At 35.9% G+C, this 22201-nt stretch overlaps 6 protein-coding genes across 6 annotated transcripts in view; 2 read left to right on the top strand and 4 right to left on the bottom strand.

Moving 5' to 3' along the window:
• Positions 1–7861, top strand: part of LOC105208667 (serine/threonine-protein kinase PAK mbt) — a 35357-nt gene extending 27496 nt beyond the window's left edge. Inside the window, exons 2-7 of the mRNA XM_011178648.3 lie at positions 4315–4499; positions 4649–5039; positions 5123–6368; positions 6427–6547; positions 6615–6886; positions 7242–7861. Of these exons, the coding sequence (XP_011176950.1) occupies positions 5169–6368; positions 6427–6547; positions 6615–6886; positions 7242–7715 (2067 nt within the window). The 5' untranslated portion in view covers positions 4315–4499; positions 4649–5039; positions 5123–5168 and the 3' untranslated portion in view covers positions 7716–7861. The remainder of the gene's footprint in view (positions 1–4314; positions 4500–4648; positions 5040–5122; positions 6369–6426; positions 6548–6614; positions 6887–7241) is intronic.
• LOC105208668 (RNA polymerase II subunit A C-terminal domain phosphatase SSU72) lies at positions 2674–4400 on the bottom strand. The gene is made up of 3 exons (XM_011178649.3): positions 4051–4400; positions 3695–3953; positions 2674–2979 (listed from the first exon to the last, which is right to left on the bottom strand). The coding sequence occupies exons 1-3, from the start codon at positions 4275–4277 to the stop codon at positions 2878–2880; spliced, it is 588 nt and encodes a 195-aa protein (XP_011176951.1). The 5' UTR covers positions 4278–4400; the 3' UTR covers positions 2674–2877.
• A 5438-nt stretch (positions 7862–13299) lies between the features above and the next one.
• LOC105208666 (protein MMS22-like) lies at positions 13300–17157 on the bottom strand. Its single transcript, XM_011178646.3, has 3 exons — positions 16681–17157; positions 15995–16617; positions 13300–15922 (listed from the first exon to the last, which is right to left on the bottom strand). The coding sequence occupies exons 1-3, from the start codon at positions 17013–17015 to the stop codon at positions 13440–13442; spliced, it is 3441 nt and encodes a 1146-aa protein (XP_011176948.2). The 5' UTR covers positions 17016–17157; the 3' UTR covers positions 13300–13439.
• Positions 17158–17360: 203 nt separating this feature from the next.
• Positions 17361–17922, top strand: LOC105208665 (probable small nuclear ribonucleoprotein G). Its single transcript, XM_011178645.3, has 3 exons — positions 17361–17520; positions 17593–17740; positions 17803–17922. The coding sequence occupies exons 1-3, from the start codon at positions 17489–17491 to the stop codon at positions 17851–17853; spliced, it is 231 nt and encodes a 76-aa protein (XP_011176947.1). The 5' UTR covers positions 17361–17488; the 3' UTR covers positions 17854–17922.
• Positions 17923–18285: 363 nt separating this feature from the next.
• Positions 18286–19297, bottom strand: LOC105208664 (40S ribosomal protein S19a). Its single transcript, XM_011178644.3, has 3 exons — positions 19210–19297; positions 18879–18949; positions 18286–18806 (listed from the first exon to the last, which is right to left on the bottom strand). The coding sequence occupies exons 2-3, from the start codon at positions 18947–18949 to the stop codon at positions 18407–18409; spliced, it is 471 nt and encodes a 156-aa protein (XP_011176946.1). The 5' UTR covers positions 19210–19297; the 3' UTR covers positions 18286–18406.
• An 83-nt stretch (positions 19298–19380) lies between these two features.
• On the bottom strand, positions 19381–22170 carry LOC105208663 (CWF19-like protein 2 homolog). The gene is made up of 4 exons (XM_011178643.3): positions 21972–22170; positions 20446–21900; positions 19654–20385; positions 19381–19596 (listed from the first exon to the last, which is right to left on the bottom strand). Exons 1-4 carry the CDS (start codon positions 22056–22058, stop codon positions 19471–19473), a joined length of 2400 nt encoding a protein of 799 aa, XP_011176945.2. The 5' UTR covers positions 22059–22170; the 3' UTR covers positions 19381–19470.
• Positions 22171–22201: the final 31 nt, after the last annotated feature.

Consider the following 22201-nt stretch of genomic DNA (forward strand, 5'->3'; position numbering starts at 1 on the left):
ACTCTATGTCAAGGTCAAATCTCATGCGATTGCAATGCTCCAATCCATGCTGTTGCTTCAGCATACAAAATACATACTCGTACATATGTGTATATGTATGTATGTATGTATGCCTGTCTGTCTGTATGGTAATTTTTTTGAATGCTTAAGGCGTGCTAAACACATGGCTGCACAAGTGAGGAGCAAGTGGTTCGCGACGTAGTCACTTAAACTGATAGCGTAAAGAAATTCAAAAATCGTCCGAATAATAAAACGCAAAATCATGCTACATACATACATTGTTAATATAAATATATAAACATTTTTAGTTTATATATGTATGTACCTTCGAAATGCTTTAAGTAAACGCAGCGGATTGCCCGTTGTTGAGTCATAGTCAAGACCGGCATGAAGTCAGCCATGATTGTACACGGTGAAAAATTGAGGGTAATTAAGAAAGTAATTAAAAAATAGTATAAAAAATATTGTAAAAAAATTGAAAAAAAATAAAATAAAATACAAAATATAAAATAAAAATAACAGCTAAAAAATAAAAAAAAAATAAATAAAAAATATTAAAAAATATATAAAAAAAATTTAAAAATAAAAAAAAAATAATAAAATAATTAACATATTAATTAAACATTTTATTTTAAATTTATTTTTTTTTAATTTATTCAAAATTAAAAATTATATTTGGATAAACGACTATCGATTGACGTATTTGTTTATGAAAATTGGAAAGTATTATAAAAAACCATAAAATATAGTAAAATAAAAATGTTTTAAAAGAAATTTAATTTATAAAATAATTAACATATAAATAAAAAAAAAATAAAAATATATAAAAACGACTATCGATTGACATATTTGTTAATTAAATTTGAAAAGTTTTATAAAAAAATTATAAAAATAATATTTAAATAAAATTTTTTTTTAAATAAATTTCAATTAAAAAATAAATTACATATAAATTCAAAATTTTGAATGAAAAATAAAAGTAAAATCAAAATTAAAAATTTTATTTGGACAAACGATTGACATATTTTTATAAAAAAAATTATAAAAATTATAATTAAATAAAAATTGTTTAAAAATAAATTTCAATTAATAAAATAAATTACGTATAAATTCAAATTTTTTAAAATAAAAGTAAAATCAAAATTAAAAATTATATTTGGATAAACAACTATGACATACATGTTTGTTAATTAATAAAATACAAAATATAAAATAAAAATAACAGCTAAAAGATAAAAAAATAAATAAAAAAATGAAAAAATAAAATAAAAAAATATTAAAAAATATAAAAAAAAATTTTTTAAATAAAAAAAAAATAATAAAATAATTAACATATTAATTAAATATTTTATTTAAAATTTTTTTTATTATTCAAAATTAAAAATTATATTAGGATAAACGACTATCGATTGACGTATTTGTTAATAAATTTTGAAAAGTTTTATAAAAAAATTATAAAAATAATATTTAAATAAAAATTGTTTTAAAAGAAATTTCAATTAAAAAATAAATTATATATAAATTCAAATTTTTTAATGGAAAAGAAAAGTAAAATCAAAATTAAAAATTATATTTAGATAAACGACATATTTTAATAATAAAATAAAATAATATTTAAATAAAAATTGTTTTAAAAGAAATTTCAATTTATAAAATAAATTACATATAAATTCAAATTCTTTAAGAGAAATTAAAGTAAAAGCAAAATTAAAAATTAAATTTGGTTAACTGACTGAATGACATATTTGGTAATATAAATACCAATTTATTTAATTTAATTACCATTAAATATATTATAAAAAAATTATAAAATATTAAATTAAAATTAAAAGATAATAATATTATATTAAAATAAAAATTGTTTTAAGAATTTTTTAATTTATAAATTAATTAAGTTTTCAATTAAATTTTTCAATTGAAAATAAATGTGAAATCAAATTAAAAATTAAATTTGGATAGACGACTACCGCTATCTCACTTATTTCGCAATTTAAACAATTTCTTTAAATATTTGTAATATTTATTATCTTTTTTTTCAATCACCAATCAAACAACTACATAGATTTAGGCATACATCTTTAATGTTTTTTTTTTAACTTATACAATTTTTTTTATTACATTTGCCAAAGAATGCGATGTTAAACTACTCTCACCGTCTAGTTTTTGTGAATTTCTTTTGAATTTGTGTAGAGATTATGGCGAACTAAATCCTTAATACTTAAAACTAAATAGTTGAAAAATTAAATATTTAATTTAGATTTAAATGAAAATATGAAACATATGTTTGTCCGTCTATATTACTTGTAGATGTATTCATGTTTTATTTTCTTTGGCAATGAAGAACTTGATTGGAGAAAATAATGACTATGCTTAAATATAAAAATGTAAAATAATTTTTTTTTTATATTTTCATTTAAATTATTGGCATTTTAATTATATTTTTTGCATTTATAGGTATACTCACAAATACATAACAGTATGCTGCATTCTTAATTAGCATTTATGCTTTGCAAAATAAGTTGATTTGCTTCAACATTACTTGTTTTTGATTATGTGCATGTGTTTGTTTATTAGAAATATAATATTAGTCAGTTTTCTATTTAGTTATTTTGTATTTATGTGTTTTTTGCATGGTTCATATACATTATTACATATCCTGCTTTATTTGTTACGTTTTATTTTTAATTTTTTTTTTTATTTTTTTTATTTTTGTATTAATATTACATGTATTTTAGGATAGTTCTTAACCGTTTGGCGCTCTTGCTTTAACAAAACGTATTATGCCAACATATACATATAACGGTTTCCGTTAGTTATGCGCACAAGTGACTCTCACATATGTATTATTTTGATTTCCGTCTATAGCATAAACAATTGTCAGTAGAAAAGTACCGAGTGTAGCACAGTTTTATTACGCCGAGATTCGAATTCTTGCAGCAGTTCGTCAATATCATTATCCAGATCAGTTGATTTCGCCATCTGAAGTTTAGTTAATATATAAATTTTAAATTATTAAATTTTATGTTGAGGATAATAAAGGAGAGATATCGCTTTTGAGGTTAGGGGGTGTAATTTTTTTGTTACTAAATTAAATATAATTTTTAATAAATATTATAAATTATATTCTCATGTTTCGGAGGGTTTTCAAGTCAAATCTACAAAGAGTTCTAGCAGTTTTTAAAAATCACTGGACAATGAAATTATTAAATTTACACTAATGAATTTCGTATAAATATATACAAAATATACTTTTCTTTAGGAAAGCAAGTTTATTTTGAGACAAAATTCATTTCAAAAATACCAATTTAAAAGTTCTTCTTCATTAAACTATTTTTTGCTTCAAAAGATTCCAATACTGCTAATCACATTTTAAAATAAGTAAATTTATATTGTTCAATTTCATTTTACCGTTTTCCAAAAGTAAAACATTATTTGCTACTTACAGCCTTCTGGTAGATAGCCCAGCTATACAAAAAGTATGATAAAAATAATTTAAAGCGTTCATTTTCATTGAGTGTACCGTATATTTATGCAAGCAATAAATAAACTTTCTTATTGTGTTAGTTGTGTGAACAATGTTCACCAAAAATTCGAAAATCACTCCCCGCAACTCATACGCTACAATCACCTCCATAGGCAATTTGAATTTCAATATTAAAACCGGTAGACGTTTGTAGTTTGTCTTCATCATTACCATATTTATCATGTCCGTGATAAGAAAGGCGCCCATTAAAGCCTCTTCATGATTGTCCTCAATATCCACATTGAATACGTGCACAGGTCGATTGTCGACGGGATCACAAGATTCCATGTGTTCGAGCACCTGGTCATAGACACGCTCTTCCACAGTCACAATAATATCGAATTGTTCCTTGCATTCCTGGAAACGTTCGGGACACTTTTTAATTCGGCGATTACGGTCGAGCATATGCAGTAAGCCGTTTTGTGTGTAGCTATAATAGAAATTACGAGAAATTAGTTAAGTTATAAGCAAAAATGTGTGTGCATATACTATATGCATGTAAATTTTTTGATTTCGTCCACACTCACTATTGTTTATCTTTTGTAAGCAGATCCTGGTAGATTGTGTCGTATGGTGTGCCAAATTCATAAACATTTGGTTTGTCAATAGCTGTGCCTGGGAGTTTGACCCGTTCACCAGTGCCAAAGGAACGCACGTTGAAGCCCTTCTTCGCTAGGAAATGATGTGCTTCCATTGAACGATTCATATTTGAGGAACAAACCACAGCCACCGTTAAATTAGAATTATTCGACATTTTTGCAATGTTTATTAATTTTTTGTTTAAATTACAGCAATCAAACTCGACAAGTTGATAAAATGGTATCAGTGAAAATTAAAGTGCGTATGACAAACGGAGCCGACAATGACAAGCAGCTGGGTTGTGTAGCGCTGTTATGATGTTAAAAATACCGGCGTTCAATTCGTGTATATGGCGGCTTAGTTGACTTTATGGTCATTGATTAATATTTCCATAGTTGTGAGTACAAAATATAAATTTATTATATATATTGTTACTGCTTATCAATTTTACAATAAAAATAAAAATTTATTTTTATATTAACTTAATTTTACATAAAAAAATTACTTGAATTTTTTCCCTCCTCGGTCATTTGTCAACACTGCTAGACGCCATATTGACAGCGAAAATGCAAACGGAGAGAACACGAATGAGCACACAAATGCCACAGTAAAGAGAAAATGCAAAATTAAATTAGTGCGCTCAGACATTCCTTTTGATTTATTTCAATTTTTTCATTGTAATTAATATTATTTAAATACAAATTATGTTTATTCGTGTTAAGAAATGAAGTTACTTTGTGTTATATATAAAGTTAAAGTGAAAAGTGTAGTAAAAAGTGCAGAAATTTGTGTATGAAAACGCAGCTATAATATAATTCGAAGGGAGGAAGCCAAGCACCAACGGCCAGTTACAACGGGTGTGGAGCTTAGCTGAGCAACAACAAAGAGACTTACTGCTTTTTTAGTTATAAGCGGGCTGTGTGCACATTGGGCGGAGGTAAATAATAAAGTCAACAAACTGCGACGGGAAATTCACATCGTTCGCATAGGAATTTCACGAATTTTCACCTTTTATTGTAGCATATAGTGACAGTTAATACGGCGCAAGTACACATATTGCGACAAAATGTTCTCAAAGAAGAAGAAGAAACCATTGATTTCTATGCCAAGCAATTTTGAGCATCGTGTGCACACGGGATTTGACAAACGTGAGGGACGCTATGTTGGTTTACCGTTACAATGGGCTTCCATTGTTGGCAACAATCAAATACTAAAGTCAACAAATAGACCACTGCCTTTGGTGGATCCCTCGGAAATTACACCGACGGAAATTCTTGACCTTAAGACAATTGTGCGACCGCATCACAATAACAACAAAGCGGATACGACCTCATTAAATAGCAGCATTGCACCAAATGCCAGCGGAGCATTAGGAAGTCAAACGGCGCATGCGCACTATTTTACCGAGCACAATAATGCGGCAAATGCTGCAGGTTCGGCAACAGGTGGCATTAGCCACAACACAGGTGGTATTGTGCTACCCAAAACGTCACATGTAGCCCGCTCTAATTCTTTACGCAGCTCCAGCCCGCCCCGTGTGCGTCGGGATTTACGTGGTAACGCTAATGTACCACCAGCAGTGCCTGAAGAAAGTGCAACCTCAACAGCACCCACACCCGTGCCTGGTCAAACGATAGCGTACGGGGGTTACAAACCGCCCATTACTGGTCCCACTGCCAATGTATCAACAGCTGGCTCAGCAAACTATGGTATGACAGCGCATGGTATGTATACACCACATAACACACAGAATGGTGGTGGTCATGGACCACTCGCGGTACGCACCGATTTTGTAGCGGGCCAACAGCAACAGCCACAACCAACACTCGGCAGCACGACGGGGATGACTGCCTTACATTACCGCGCGGCGCCACCGCCTCAGCACCTTGCGGGAGGGGGGCAGCCCCAACAAACTTCACCAGTAGGTTCCGTGGCTAGTGGGACACGTTCGACGCACTCACATGCCTCATCGGCGCATACACATCCACACAACAACAATTTAAATAACAATAATGGTGGCAGTGGCTTTGCACCATATCAACCTGGCGCCATTCAACCAACACAACATGCGGCGAAACATTTAGGCGCCGGTGGAGACCAAAATCAAAATCCACACCATACACATCCGCACATGCACGCGAAGTCAGCGTCGCGCGCATCTAGTTCAAGTGGTGGTGCAAGCGGCGTGGGTAGTGCTGCCGGCGGCTCCAGTGGTCTAGGCGTTGCGCCGCCACCTAAACAGGAACAGCGTCTGACACATGAACAGGTGAGTACGAAAACATAAAACGGAAAGTGTAGTGGTTCTAAAATATATTTTCCGTTAGTTCCGTGCCGCTTTGCAAATGGTAGTCTCAGCTGGTGATCCGCGAGAAAACCTAGACAACTTCATGAAAATCGGTGAAGGCTCTACAGGCACTGTGTGCATAGCTACGGACAAGTCAACAGGTGAGTTAACACAAAAATATTGTATTATTGTTATTGTCAAATATCATTAACATAATATCACACCCAGGTCGTCAAGTGGCTGTTAAAAAAATGGATCTGCGTAAACAACAACGACGTGAATTACTTTTCAACGAAGTGGTCATTATGCGTGACTACCACCACCCGAATATTGTGGAGACCTACTCCAGTTTCTTGGTGAACGATGAGCTCTGGGTCGTCATGGAGTATTTGGAAGGCGGTGCACTCACCGACATTGTCACACATTCACGCATGGACGAAGAGCAAATCGCCACAGTGTGCAAGCAATGTCTGAAAGCATTGGCCTATTTGCATTCACAGGTATGTACGCGGCGCACGCACATTAACAGCGTTACGTGTTTGGAATCGGCGATGAGTCAGTGCTAGCATAGAATGCGAGCGATTTCTGTCTAAATTTATTACCTTTTTTGTTTGCTTACACTTTCGCTTATCTTTCACTTTAGATGGGCGGTTTTGACGCACACACGAATTTCAAAACACATTACTACTGTGCTAAAAGCAACTAATGTATAAATTTTCACTTTTTTTATTATGCTCATAATTTCGACATTATTTGTAATACTAGTTAAATTATTATGCCCATGTTCATGTATTTAACTTTTACATTTTTTTAACAATTTTTTATTTCTTAAAAAAAATATATTTGTTTCCACAGGGCGTTATACATCGCGACATCAAATCCGATTCCATACTATTGGCTGCCGACGGTCGTGTTAAACTCTCCGATTTCGGTTTTTGTGCGCAAGTCTCACAAGAGTTGCCGAAACGTAAATCGCTCGTTGGCACACCGTATTGGATGTCACCCGAGGTAATATCGCGTTTGCCATACGGTCCCGAAGTCGATATCTGGTCACTGGGCATTATGGTCATCGAGATGGTGGACGGTGAACCGCCCTTCTTCAACGAACCGCCGCTACAGGCTATGCGTCGTATACGCGATATGCAGCCGCCAAATTTGAAGAATGCACACAAAGTCTCACCACGTCTGCAGTCATTCTTGGATCGTATGCTGGTACGTGATCCGGCGCAGCGTGCCACTGCCGCTGAGTTGTTGGCACACCCATTTTTGCGACAAGCGGGCCCACCATCACTGTTGGTGCCCTTAATGCGCAATACGCGGCAGCATTGAAGGAATGCGTAGAGGCGCGCATGCGCAAGCAAATCGAATATACATATGCAAGTAACACTTAATTTAGTTAGCGCTACATCCATTATCATTAACACGAAACACAAACCAAACACAAGTTCATAAACACACATATACACATTCATAGCCATACACACATACATACATATATACATAGACTTCATCTCGTGCACGCGCTAACATTTCGGCAACTACTTAATACGCGAACGAATTTAAGTATTACTCAAGCAGCATTTGAAAAATTATTATTATTATTTAATTACTTTATTTGTATGTACCGTTAGTAGCAGCAGAATATTTAACTTCTAACGCTTGTTTATACTTTTAAGTTTTGTTTTTATGAAGTGGTTTATTTTGTAAATCCCAAGTGCTTGTTTTGTTAAACATTATCGGCTAAACTTCCTTTCCAACACACACATATAACATATACAAACAAACGTTTTTTTTTTGTTTTTTTTTTTCACCTTTATAGAATTATAAGTGCGTGTTTACATTGTTGTTGTGTCCTTAATACAGTCAATTGTTAATAAGTGCTAAAACAAAAGGAGAAATTGCTAATTCAACAAAGATACAGTTTTATTGTATCCATTAAACACAGAAAAAGTGCTTAAAACGTACACAAACGGCAGCTAAATAGCTCAGATAAATCGAATATTTTTGTACGAGTGTATTGATGTTTTAAAAAAATATATAAAAATTGCCTTCAAAGTAATTTAAAAAATATGCATTGGCATTGAAAATTGCAATGAAAAAAAAATAAAAATATTTGAAAAAATAATTTTCAAAAGTTATATAAACACTGAAAAAATTAAATAACAAAAGAAAGCTTTAGTTACGTTGGCATTGAAAATTGCAATGAAAATTAAATTTAAAAAAAATATTTGAAAAATAGCTTACAAAATTTATATAACGACTAAATTAAAATATAATAACAAAAATCAGAAAGCTTTAGTTACGTTGCATAACAAGAAAAAATAAAATAAAAACTAAAGACATACAATTTTCGAAACTAATAAGCTGAAGCATAATCGTAAAATTCTTGATAAATACAAAATATTGACAATAAGTATGAAAAAAAAGATCTGAAAGTCTGCAAAATATGTACATATATATTTTTTTCAAAATTCTTAATTTGTGCTTCTAAAAAATTAATTATATTCGAATTGCTTTAAGGCATGATAATGTGCGCTTCTCCGAAAGAAAAATATTTTTATAAAACATTTCAAATTATTTTACTGTTTACTGCAATTATAATTTGCTTTTTGCATGAATTACGAACACAAAATGATAAAAAAAATAATACTACAATTTATAAATCACCATAAGTCATGAAATTACAAATTCGTTAAATATTTTGTTTGTTTGTATCTGAAAATTAAAAATTTCTGTTTTTTTCCTTCTTTTTTTTTTGAGATTCAACCGAATTTGTGAATCCATGTAAATATTTGAAATATTTTATAAAAATTAACAAAAAAAACAATTTAAAGCATTCATTTTGTTCGTAAAAATCATGTATTATTCAAAACCCAGTTATTTTTGAACATAGAGTATGTGTATTTCTAATTCGAGCAACAATTTAAAAAATAGTGTATTTTTTCAGTTTTTGTGCCGCTTATTCAAAGTATCGCTATTTCGTGCAACATTATCATTGCTAAAAATTCTTTGAATTTATTTAAATTAATTTAATTTTAATACAACTACAAAACTGAAAGCCTTAAAAAACTGTGACTTAAAAAAACAATGTCATATAGTATACAAAGAAACAACAATTATACATTGAATACTAATATCATGTATCAGAAACACAAAAATCATGCACGAAAAAAAAAACGTAAAACCCAACATTCCTAAAACTACAAGAAAAAAAAAAAAGATAAAAAACCTTATACATTCCTATTTCGTGTGAAAAAATTGCTTCATTTTTATTGCAAAAAAAATTTTATAATTTTTTTTTTGTAATTTGTTAAGAATTAATTATATAAATGTGCGGCGCTCGAAATTTGTGTATTCTTTAAGAATGCACACCACACACACACACGTTTAAATGCCGTAGTGCATTTTGTATATCAATTATTGCTTATATATATATAATATATATTTAACAGTACACATATATACATTTACATACATAACTAATAATAATATAAAAAATATATAATATAGAAATACATAGACATACAAACAAGTATGCATATAATATCTACATACAAACATCGAATAAACATGACGTAGGTTTTAGTGTGTTAGCGAAAAAAATATGTAAAATGTTATTTTTTATTTTTGTTGTTGTAAAAACAACATAAAATACTTAAATCAATGTTTGATAATTATTTGAATGTACTAAGTTTAATGTAATGCATCCAACGTTCGAAAATTCGAAATTAAAAACAATGCCACATAAACCTGATATTGTAATGCGCGTAACCTAAAATATGCTTAAAAGTTGAAATTTTGTAACAATTCGGCATGATTTTGTAGTATTGTAGCATTAAATGCTGATTTTAATTAATTAACAGTAATTTTACATTAGTGCTGCTTGCACACTTTTACTTTAATTACACTTTCAAAAATTCGAAGTTAGAGAAAGCTCGAAAAAAGAATTTAATCGGTACAAAAGTGGTTAAAAACGAAGTAAAAATGTAAATGAAGTAGTTTTCGAAAATTAAAAGTATTGTTCGAAAGTAAGAAAAAGGAATGAAATTTGTAAAATGCGCTTTATTATTTGAAAACTTATAATCGTTTTCCTTAAATATTTTAACATATAAATTTAAGCACACAGGCACGGTAAAATAGTTGTTACTTTCTATATTCGAAAATTCGAAGTTAAAAAATTTTAATATTTTCCAAATTTCTACACAAAAACAAACAATAATTGACAAAAACAACAGTAAAAGTATCGCTGCATTTCGAAAAATAACAAAAAAATATATATATTTGTAAAATCATAATCTGACGAAAATTTCGGATTGTTTAAAAAATTTAACACTTTAAATTTTGAATTTTTCCATTAATGAGCTACAATTTTTTAATTTGTTATACATTTTTTTAAATTCGAAAGTGTGCAAGTGCCAGCACATACAATTGAATAATCCTTTTTGTAACTTTAGTTTATATTCGAAATTGAAAATTTGCATATATGAGATGAAACATTCTCTAACTAATGTAATTGTAAGCCAACTAAGCATTATTTCATACATATTTTCTTGTTCGAAAATTCGAAATTGAAACATTTACGTATATTTTGGATAACATTAGTTTGAAGTGAACCGCAGCTAACTTTGATGCCGTAAACGTATATATTTCACCAACCATCAGCAACTGAATTCCAAGAAAGTTCTCAGTACACACTACAAGGATCGGGAACAGGATTGTCAAGTCGTTCGTGTGAAAATATGGATTCGAAGAAGCTTTTGCAACATATGAAGGACGCAATGAGGTGTGAACAGATCTTAAACGACTCAAGTCAGGCTCAATCACACAACACACTACACCCAACACACCAACACACAACATTATCCAACTGGGAGCATTTTTCTCCATTGATTTGCTGGCAACATGTAGAGACATCGGTCGATCTGTGCCAAATTACGCTGCTCCAAGTTGTATGGTGGGGACCAGTAAAACGACGAGTGGGAAGCCTCTTGATGTAAACCAAAACGCTAGTTCTCTTACTTCAGTAACGAATGAAGTCCAACTTCTGGCGTCCGGAACATTTTACCACGAACGCGGCTGGAATGCAAAGGAGTACCATGCTCTTCTATTTAGACATCTTTTACTGGGATGCCACAGCGTAAATCACTTCTATCTGCTGTCAACCGCACAGCATAAAAAGGCATTATCGTCTTCTGGAAGAAAAGGTGCAGCTCAATTTGAAGAAGGCCAGAACGACATCTAGAGCCGGCGGTAGGCTTGTAATAAACTACGATGTCCAAATGATACGCAGGAATGAATGAACCTCCAGGGATGAATCAAAAGGCTGAGCTCAGATTTCAGGAGGACGTAAAGCTTTTTCACCCAGCAATACGTTCTACAAATGATGCTGCACCTCTCTTTCCAGTTGACTAAGAAGATGCCCTTTATGCTAAATATGGCTATTTCCGTTTTGGCATCCCACAAAGAAATACCTACATAGAATTATGTGCTCCTTTAAATTCGACATTCGCGTCGTGAATAGAAGGTTCTGACGACGAAAGGGTGCTCATCGACAGTGAAAAGCGCGGCGTTTTGGCTACTCTAGAAGTTTTTCGACCGATTTGCACTGATCTCCATTATCCAAATGGCACAACAAAAATTTCCAAAGATCGACCGATGCCTGTACATATTGCCAACAAACCAAAGGGAGAGAAAATTTTGCTCCCAGAACAAAGGGGGACCCCACGACACATTTTTTTCGAAAACACAAGAGAAAATTTCGCTACGTCCTCCCCCCCCTCTATGATAATTTTGAGAAAGCGTACCCATCGCATTGATTTGGAAGCAACATATAGGGACTGTGGTCGCTCTGTGTTATGCTACGATACCCACATTTTTAAAGCGGGAACCACTAAAACGCCGTGGCCAATTCCCCCAGAAGTAATGCAATCCCCTTCGCGAAATTAAATTCTCCTTATGTCATTCGAACTCCTTATCGCAAACGTGGCAGGAATCAACTGCAATATGATCCCACTAGTATAACACAGACCTTTTCCTTAATTGGAAGGCTCCATTTGAAGAATGCTTTGAAGTAGCTGGGGTTGATTTAAACGTCCATGGTGGAACCTCCATTCGGAAATCAAAACGCTGAGCTTCGATACTCATTGGCATGCTTTATCTTCCTTGGAAACCGGGGTAGAGGTTTCTTCATTGCGTTCCACTGATTCTCGCCTTGTTCCATGCACCGTTTTGATCTATTGTAGTCTAACCAACAGCAGTAAATCAATGCGGAGGATGTAGTTCCCAATACGGTGCGTCGGGTTTGGTCTGCGGTGAAAGTTTCCCCTCAACGCATTCTTCAAATGTGGCTTTCCAGTCGTCTAGGAAGATGCCTCTTTCTGTAGCTCAGATGGAAGTTCGCTTTAGGTGAATCTTTTCAACAGCAATTCCCGTCTCGTTCAGGATTTGGAGTTCTCATGACTTACGGAGGCGTAGTGGCGGTGAGGGAGAGCTGCGCTTAGGTCAATCTAGGTTTTTCACCACAGCGTTTTACTGGTTCTGCAGACCGATCCGAGTCCTTTATATGTGGCCAACAAATCAATGGGCGGAGACGCTCTCCCAAGGTAATAAAAACGTGCAGCGCTCCTACATTGGGCGCATTCTGAAGAAGTCAGCCGTTTCGTTGCAGCCATTTATTTGGTGAGCAGGAAATATATACGTTTACGGCAGCAATTCTGACAGCGCAGGTGCAGGCAGGTTCAGCTATTTGATGCAATATAAAATCTTACATACATGGTTACAGTTACATTCAAATTAAAGGGTTATAACAAACAAGAACAAAAAATGGTTAACATTGAGGTTAAGTGTGCAGCATACAAAACAATTTTGCACTTACTAAGCTCTAGTTCTACTATTGGTATAGTAGAAATACTGATAATTATGCTTAAAAGATACAACTTAAATCGACGTTAAAAATATTTTAACATAAAAACATAATTAGGGCTTTCAGCTGAGTTTCACAATGACGAACCTTTTCACTTTACTTCATTTCGTGAGCTTTCGCCCCCTCCCTGTCTATCTGTCACATTTCAAAGTCTGTTGTAACTTTTGCAAGCATCCTCTCATGCGATTATCCTCACCGGCGCCACGCTTCTGCTCCACAACACGCAACTCGGCGAGCAGAAAATCCATGATTTGCAAAATCGTATCCGGTGTGAATTGCGCCAAACGCTGCAACAGCTCGAAGAAGAAGAAAGTGTAGTAGGCGAGATGCTTTTTGGTAAGTATACGCAAGTGCTCGGCCAGTAGTTGTTGTAAAGCGGCTGTGCGCTTATATGTCGCGCTGCTGACGATGCGTTTAAACAGATCCAGTAAAAGCGCGCGACTGGGCACCACCTCATCCACCATCATAATGTGCTCCAACATCAGCAGCGATGTGGCTTTCATGAAAGTCTCCAAACGTTGCGTTAACACGTCGTCACTGGCGTTAGTGGCGGCGGTGGCGTCTATGGACTCGATCACTTCTTGGAAGATAGTCACTACCAGGCAGGCATTCGGATCGGCTTGACGGCGCTGTGTGGCCAAGAACAAGCTGGTTAGCTTCTCGAAGACAAATAGCGACAATTCAGCGTTGTCGCTTTGCAGACAGCTGACAAAGGGGCGTGCGACCACTTTGGCGTTCGGTGAGATTTTGAAATGTGGCGTCCACTTTTGTATGAGGTCGGTGAGCGTTTTGCTAATATACGGGTCGGCTTTAAAATTGAGTCGGCCAATACCCTGCACGAGCACAGGCCAAATTTTGTGCACCACTTGCGCCAACTTGCCATCGGGCGCTTTGCCCATCTGCACATTGGTGGGCAGCACGAAACGCGTCATGACCACGTGAAAGAAACAGTTCACCTTCGATTTGGTGTATACGATGAGCGCGCAATTGTATATAACTATGGCTAGGAAACTGTAAAAGCGAAAGGCCACTTCGGTCTTTTCCTGCTTTAGGTCCGACTGTAGCCATTTGTCGAAATTACGTAAATATGCATTCAAATTGTCCGCAATGCGAAAACGCCGTTGATGATCCGACGCACATGCGTCGTAATGTTTGCCAACAGCGGCTATGAACACACATAGCGGTTCCTTTGCCTGCAGCAGCTCTTCGGGATTCAAATTGTCGGTCATCATGCGAAATGCCGCCAACTGCGACACATAGCGCGTCAATTGCGCCACATCCTCGTTAACAGCGGTCAGCTGCACCAAACTCTTCAGCCACACACGTATCACCACATTCGGCTCAATCAAAGCGGCGCGCTCAGTTTGCAACACTTTATTGAGAAATTGCGGCAGCGCCTGTCTGCATGCAACCGGCGCGTCGATGAAGCAGGTGAATAGTTTCTGAAACGTCTGCGTGTCCGGCACTGTGCAGGCGTGCGTGGAAAAGTCTGCGGCGAGCTGCGGCAGCCATTGGCTGTAACCGCAAGCAAATTGTTGCTTGACAAACGGCAACACATGCGCATTGAGCGCTTTGAAGAGCGCCGCGTTCGACTCGATTAGCGCTTCGTTGCGCTGCAATTTGCCGAATATCAGATGTAAGGCCTCCAAGCTGCGTTCTTGTTCCACCGGCGTGCAGGTTTGCAGATAATTCGGCAGCCACGCCTCTATGAGCAAGTGTTCGCCGCGTCGAAAATCGTCGGCATGCATGAAAATCTCCAACAAACCATCTGCCAGCACTTTCGAAACGCCCAAATCGTTATTAATAGCAGCGAGCTGTTGCAACAGTTTCATCACATATTCGCCAATTTCACAGCGCTGCTCAGCATAGAGTATCAACAGCGCCATATGACCTTTAGTTACTGCAATTTGACGTCCAGCAGGTATTTTATCCAATGCGATGGATAGCAATTTCGCGCTCAGCTTCGGCGCAAGCTCTGCGAAATCACCACAAAGCGCTAGCGCCAGGAATAACTCAATCAGATGGTGTATGCCCATTTCATTTAGCGCGAGAAACTTTTGCGCGCTGAATTTGGTATAAATGCGGCCGAGCAGTTTTTGCGCCTGATGACGCGTCGCTGCGTTTTCCAGCAAGCGCATTAGATTCTTGCCCAGCAATAACGTGAACAGCGTGTAACTACTCAAATTGGCATCAGGTGTAAATTCTTCTTGCTGCAATAGCGCGCGATAACGCGCCACATATGCCTTGCCGCTGGCACAAGCGACAGCCAAATTACTTGGTGCCGAACCGGCAGCATAGAATGTAGTATTTAGACGCTTGTGGAAATGCTCCCACAAAAGAATTGGTATTGTGACGCGTGGACGCCACCAATGCAACAGCGTAGGCATTATTAGGCAAATATAAACGCGTGTCTGCTCTTCGCTGGGATTACCATTGAGGAACTGTTGTGTACATTGCTCCAGCGCGTCCAAATTCTCCGCCGTTTCAGCCACAGCGCGCTCATGCCTTGGACCTACAAACTGCCCATTAGAGCGATAACCAAACAGCCGCACGAGCGCATGTAGCAGCCAATTTGTGAATTCAGCCAATGATAATGTGGTTAAAGCAAATTTATCTAGCGTAAAACATACAGTTTAAATGCAAGATATGTAATAAACAAGTGTTACAAATAAATGCTCCAACTCACCCAATTTGGTTTTTAATTTTGCCATTGTTTCATTAAATAGTTGCCAAAAGGTAAGTTGCTCAACACCCACCGCAAGTGCAGTCAATGACCACTTCTGCAATGCGAGTTGTATATACAACCAGCACTCCTTTATGCATGTACATGGAAAGGGCGAAGCATATAGCAACTCAACTGGTCGCTTTTTCACATACAAATACAATGAGCACGTCACTAAATCCTCCAAGTATAGTGTCAATTGACTCAAGAAGGCGCTGTTGGGCTTTGTATTGCTATCCAACATTGTTGTAGGCGCACAAATTTCGAATCTGTAAAGTATACACAAATCCAACAGCTTCCACTCGAGCACACCATGCAACATGTGGTAGGCGGCAGCATTGCAATCATTTCCTTTACAACTATTTGCAAAATATATTAACTTCCAGGTGTCTGCTTCAGTTGTGCAATTAATTAGACGACGTATGCTCTCCAAGCTGGGGCGCAACAATGGCCACTGTTCGTCGGTTGTGTGCTGCAGTATCCAATAAAACAAATGCGTCACTTCTTTCCTGCGTTTGTGGTAGTTATATGCGTCATTTGTGTTAAGTGGCTGTCGTACGCTAGCCCACAGATGTTGGATATGCATGCTGGAACGCAAAATGCAAATCTTATATTTAGCGGAGGTGTCTTCATAAATGTTTGATGCTTACCAAGCTGTGCCAATGAGATATTGCACATTATTGTGTCCATACAGCTGCTTTACACCAAATTCAAGTTCTGTAAGCGTCAGCGCTTCACTTGCATCACGCCAGTAATATTCTGGTCGCGTCAACATAAATCCACTTTTCACAAATCCATCACTAGCTAATTGAGCATGTGTCGTATCCTCACCGTTACATTGCAGTTCAGGCAAGACCGCTTCATCACAGACACCAACAAATGCTTGTGTTTGCTGCGGTGCCGTTAGATGATCTTGAGTTGCTTCTATGCATGCTGTGCTTAATAAATCATCGTCTTCATCCAAATTAAACAATTCAAAATCCATTGGATTAAGTAAAACAAAAATATATAATTAAAACATTAAAACATAATGCACAAAACTAAAACGTAAATAAATAACAGCTCAACAAAATTTTGGCGCTCTAAAGCAGTGCGCGTTCAGTGCCAAACACAGTATGTCAAACAATTGGGTATGTTCAACATGTTGAAATTTTAAAAGTTATAATGGAATTATTATTAAATAATTTTAAATCGGTTAATTTATAAACGTAAAAATTAAATATATATGTATACAACTAATTAATTATCAAATAAATAAGTTTTACTCTGTTTTATATTGCACTATAGTAAAAATTATAATTATTCGGTTTCTATAGAAACCATGCTTTGTTAAACGTGATAATATGGCAACACTAAGTTATGAATTTGAGCATATTTTTGTCGCCATTGCTACGTTCTTCAACGATTTGCGGAAAAAATTAAGTTTTATTTAGTTTAAAGTCTCAAATAACTTGCAAAATGTCCAAAGCACATCCTCCAGAGTTGAAAAAGTGAGTTATAATAATATTAAAAGTTTGTTTTTGTTTTAACAGTTCTTATTCATTACATGTTTGCCGCTAAAGATATATGGATAAACGTATGTTGCTAAAACTGAATGGTGGCCGGTCTGTGGCAGGGATTTTGCGTGGATTCGATCCCTTCATGAATGTAGTACTCGACGAAACGGTGGAAGAGTGCAAAGATAGTACGCGCAATAACATTGGCATGGTGGTAAGTTAATGAAGAAAACAACTTATGTTGCAAGCGTTTTATTAAAAATTTTATTAACTTAGGTAATTCGAGGTAACAGCATTGTTATGGTAGAAGCGCTGGATCGAGTATAGCATGATGGTAGAACTGTGTCATTCCCCGTCTTAGTTTATATATATAACAAATAAAAGTGAAAGAAAATATTTAAACCGTTTTAATGTGAATAATAGGAACTACACAGGATGGGAACTATAGAAGAAACTGCTGACTACATTCAGGTTCATAGCTTGTGAGAAAGTACTGAGAGGAAATAATATTCAGTTTTTAAAAAGCGATTCCGTACCGTTTTAAATAAAAGTGTAACCGAACTCAATTTCAATAATTTCCGATGGAAACTTAGTTAATGTTGCAATCAATTGCTTTTGGATAATCACAATACTCAAAAAAATTCTCAACATTTAATGTTCCACTCTCCTCAAAAAATGGTCAGCTAATCTCATTACATGTGCCACTATCAAAACTTATTCGTATTGCTTTGCACTAATGGAAATTATAAAACGTAAATATTTGTATTTTTTTTAGGTTTTTATTCACGTAAACAAAGGTTTTTGCTAAATTAAAGCGGCATGACAACTTTGCACAAACCACATATTTTTACCCTCTATTTTGCGCATTTTTCTTATTAAATTACTTGGAAATGACAATTGGTCCGGACAGTTTCGCTGCATCACGTTGTTTGCTCACGATTTGGTTTGCAATACGATCCAAATCACGTTGACCAATAGGTGTCAGTCTACGACCACCATCGGGGTGCTTCTCGATAAGGCGGGCATGTTCCAAGGATTGCAAAGCCTTGCGTGCAGCACCGTCAGCGGCGCGGCAGAAGTGTGATGGGTGCACACCATTGCGTTTACGGCCACCGTAGATTTTTGTGATGGAACCAACACCAGCTGGACTGCGATGGTACAAATGACGCAAGATCGATGCGCAACGAATGTAGAACCAGTCAGGGTCAGATGGTGCCAATTCCTTGAATTTAGCGGTCTTGATGATGTCCATTTGATCGGGCACCTTCAATTTGCCAGTCCTATCGGTTGGAACAAAACATACAAATTGAGGTTAGTATATTTATTGTTAGCATTGAAATTGCAAAACTTACTTCTTCAAGAAGACGGCTACAGCCTTAACAACGGAGTGTTGATCAATATCCTTTACTGTAACGCCGGGCATCTATTGAAAAAGACAACACATTTTACAATTAGTTGATGGTAATCACGTTGCATATATAATTGCTAACACGACGCCAAACGACGGCACATTCCTCTTCAAAACTTCACATTTTATATATAGATTGGCAACACAATCACACTAAATTAATGTACACATATGCGGGAAAGCCAGAGCTAAAGTTTTCTTTGAGGAATTGCATTCAAATTTGGAAAAAATTGAAAAAATAAAATAATTTTCTCGCAAGTTGACAGTAACATTACCTTGCGTGACAAAGTGAACCGGAAGAAAGGACTTATATAGTTAAGTTAGCTGCTTTTACTACACGACAGCTATTTTTGACAGTTACCAAAAAGGTGTTGCCATTTAACGCATGTAAATTACTGTGAATGGTCAATATATTTAAATAAATTCAAACTTCTATAAACTTATTATTTAAAACATTTATTATTCTTGCCATAATTTAAACTTATTGAAATATATATAGTTTTATCTATATATATGAATTTTAATGTATTTTGAATTTACTTAGTACAATCGTATTTTTTCCACCAATCGGCAAACATTTTAACTTTAGCGATACTATTTTGCTCCTTTTGAGGTTTGCGCCATTTCTTCGGGTCCAACTCTAACATACCACCGATAATTTCCTGAAAACGAAACAAAAATTAATAAATGGATTTAGTAATTCAGTAATATTATATCACCAAAGCGAAATTTTGTGGAAAGCGATCTTCATCCTCAATAACATGGGCAAATCCCGTGTCCATACCGAAATTAACCCAAAAGTAAGGCAATCCTTTGGGTATACAGTTTCGTAAACCTTTACCGTCACGGCCGCTCAACGTTACCAGCTGCTTATTTACACTCCATTCGAGCTCCGACTCTTCGACAGCTTTTTTGAAGTAAAATGGTGCCATTTCCGACTGTTCATCCGGTATGGGTACACAGTGTATACTAAGATGCGGACGTCTTGATAGACGTGTTGCGATTTCAAAGAAAACCACATCCTTTTTCTGTGCCGCAAACATACGCGTGAGTGCCTTGCGAAAATCGTTCACTTCGGACCAAGTATCTTCATCCAACTGCGTGCAGCAACTTACATGCTGCGTTGTGCTGATTGTACAGTGTCCCGATTGCATGCCTATATGCCATGGCAAAGCGAGATATACTTGTTCACCCATAGATACCATTAGGCTTTTATCCATTTTTGGTGAATCGAAACAATATCTGCAGTTATCAAGTTGTGCGCTAAGGCGTTCATGCTCCGTAATAGCACGCTGCATTTCTCTGCGATCTGTGGATGACTGTGATACATCCTTGCGCACTTCATCGGCGAATATATCATCTAAATCATCATTGGGATTTTTGTGTTTTCCTGCAATTTTTGCAAACTCCAGATTGGCATCACTGGCACTGGTATATTTCTCACGTTCAAACTGTTCAAATTATAAAGCATTAAAAAAAATAATGTTATTCATAAAATGAGCCGTTCTTACCATTTGTTTAATATCGTATTTGTCATCGTCTGGGAAATACCGCATGCGTTCGCCATCCTTATGTGTTTCAAGGCGTTTTTGCTTTTTGCGTGCATTACGTCCTCCATATAGTTCACGTTCATCCACAGTTCGCGAAGCTTGTGACAGTGGTCGTGTGTTACCACGTTCGTCTGTGCGCGTAAGCAGTACATGCTCATCTTCATTGCGTTTTCGTATTTTACTGTTATGCGTTGTGGGTTGTAAAAGTTTTTGGTCTTTAAAGGCGGCACGGTCCTTCCGTGCATTTTCTAACTGTAGCTTCAATTCTGCCGCCAAATCGTCATTACCCATAATTTCTGCTTTCAATAATTTCGCGCCCAGTTCATTCATTTGTTGGTCGGTTAAAAATTTACCAGTCGAGGTTGGCTTTTCTGGTACCAATTCTTCATCACCACTGCTTTCAGAGCTGTAAATGGACATGTTTGCCGAACCTTTTTTGTCACATAGTAAATCGTCTGTTCGTTTTTGCCAGCTACGCGATACACCACTACCGCTAGCTTTATTTGAAGTTGATGCGAATGTCTTTGCTAGCCGTTCATCGTCACTATCGTCATCATTGTCCTCGTTCGGTTTTTTAAAACCCGGTAAGCCCGTGCCCGTGGTCTTCCAATATGGATTTAGTTCGCGTGTACTCTTAGCCGGATCGTAAGATTCATAGTTTTGTTTTTCAGTGGATGTGTTGTCTTTTCTCTCCTTACTGAATGTTTTCAATAGTAATGGATCAGTCATCCAGCTATCTCGCGCCACTGGTACTGTAGAAGTAGTAGTTGGTGGCGGCTTTTCTACCCATTTTTCCAGATCATCGCTATCGCTATCACTATCAGCTTGGGCTCTTTTTTTGTTAGCCAATTTTTTATTTTTTTCATCTTCACTAAGTTTTCGTTTAAGTTCTCGTTTTAACTTTTTGGCTGCATCTTCTTCAGATGAATTGCTACTGTCAGTTGTAGACGAATCGGAGTCCGAAGGCGATGATGATGAACTTTTCCTGCCTTTTTTCTTTTTCACATTTGATTTAGATGATTTCTTTTTTTCGTCATCCGAAGAACTATCATCACTTGGCATATCCCAAGAATCTGAACCTGAAGATGAATATTCCTTTTTCTTCTTCTTCCTTTTCTTCTTTTTAGAAGAACTGCTTGGTTCGCCATCAGACGAGCTATCCTCGCTGTCTATCTCTGAAGTGTCTGGATCGGACTCAGAAGATGAATACCTTTTACTTTTCTTACCATGTTTTCCTTTTTTCTTGGACTTCTTTGCTTTAGCCTTTTCCTTTTTCTTCTTTGATCTCTTTGATTCAGTAGCTTTCTTACCAAGTTTGTCAATTTTTGCGGCTACTGTGGGCAACATCCAATTGCTTTCGCCACGCAATTCTTGTGCGGCTTCACGTTTAAGCCTTTGTTCCCGTCGCGACTTTGCCTTTTGGAAAATAACAAATATATAGCATTGCAAATATTTGAAGCAAAACACGTATGTATGTGAATACTTACCTGATCAAGCATTTGATCTCGCGCCTCCCGAAGCTGTTGACGTAAACGCTCCTTTTCTCTTGCACTTTCGAACTTAACGAAATCCATTTTGTTAAGTATTTCAGAAACTTATTTTCGTTTTCTCACATAAACTACCAAAAATTATAGATTTACTTGTTATTGGGTAGCGCGACTTCCAAAATATGTCAATTGTGAGATATAACAAACTTGTCAAATATCAGCTGCTCAAC

Source organism: Zeugodacus cucurbitae, chromosome 5 (assembly GCF_028554725.1).
Source record: "Zeugodacus cucurbitae isolate PBARC_wt_2022May chromosome 5, idZeuCucr1.2, whole genome shotgun sequence".
Lineage (NCBI taxonomy): Eukaryota > Metazoa > Arthropoda > Insecta > Diptera > Tephritidae > Zeugodacus > Zeugodacus cucurbitae.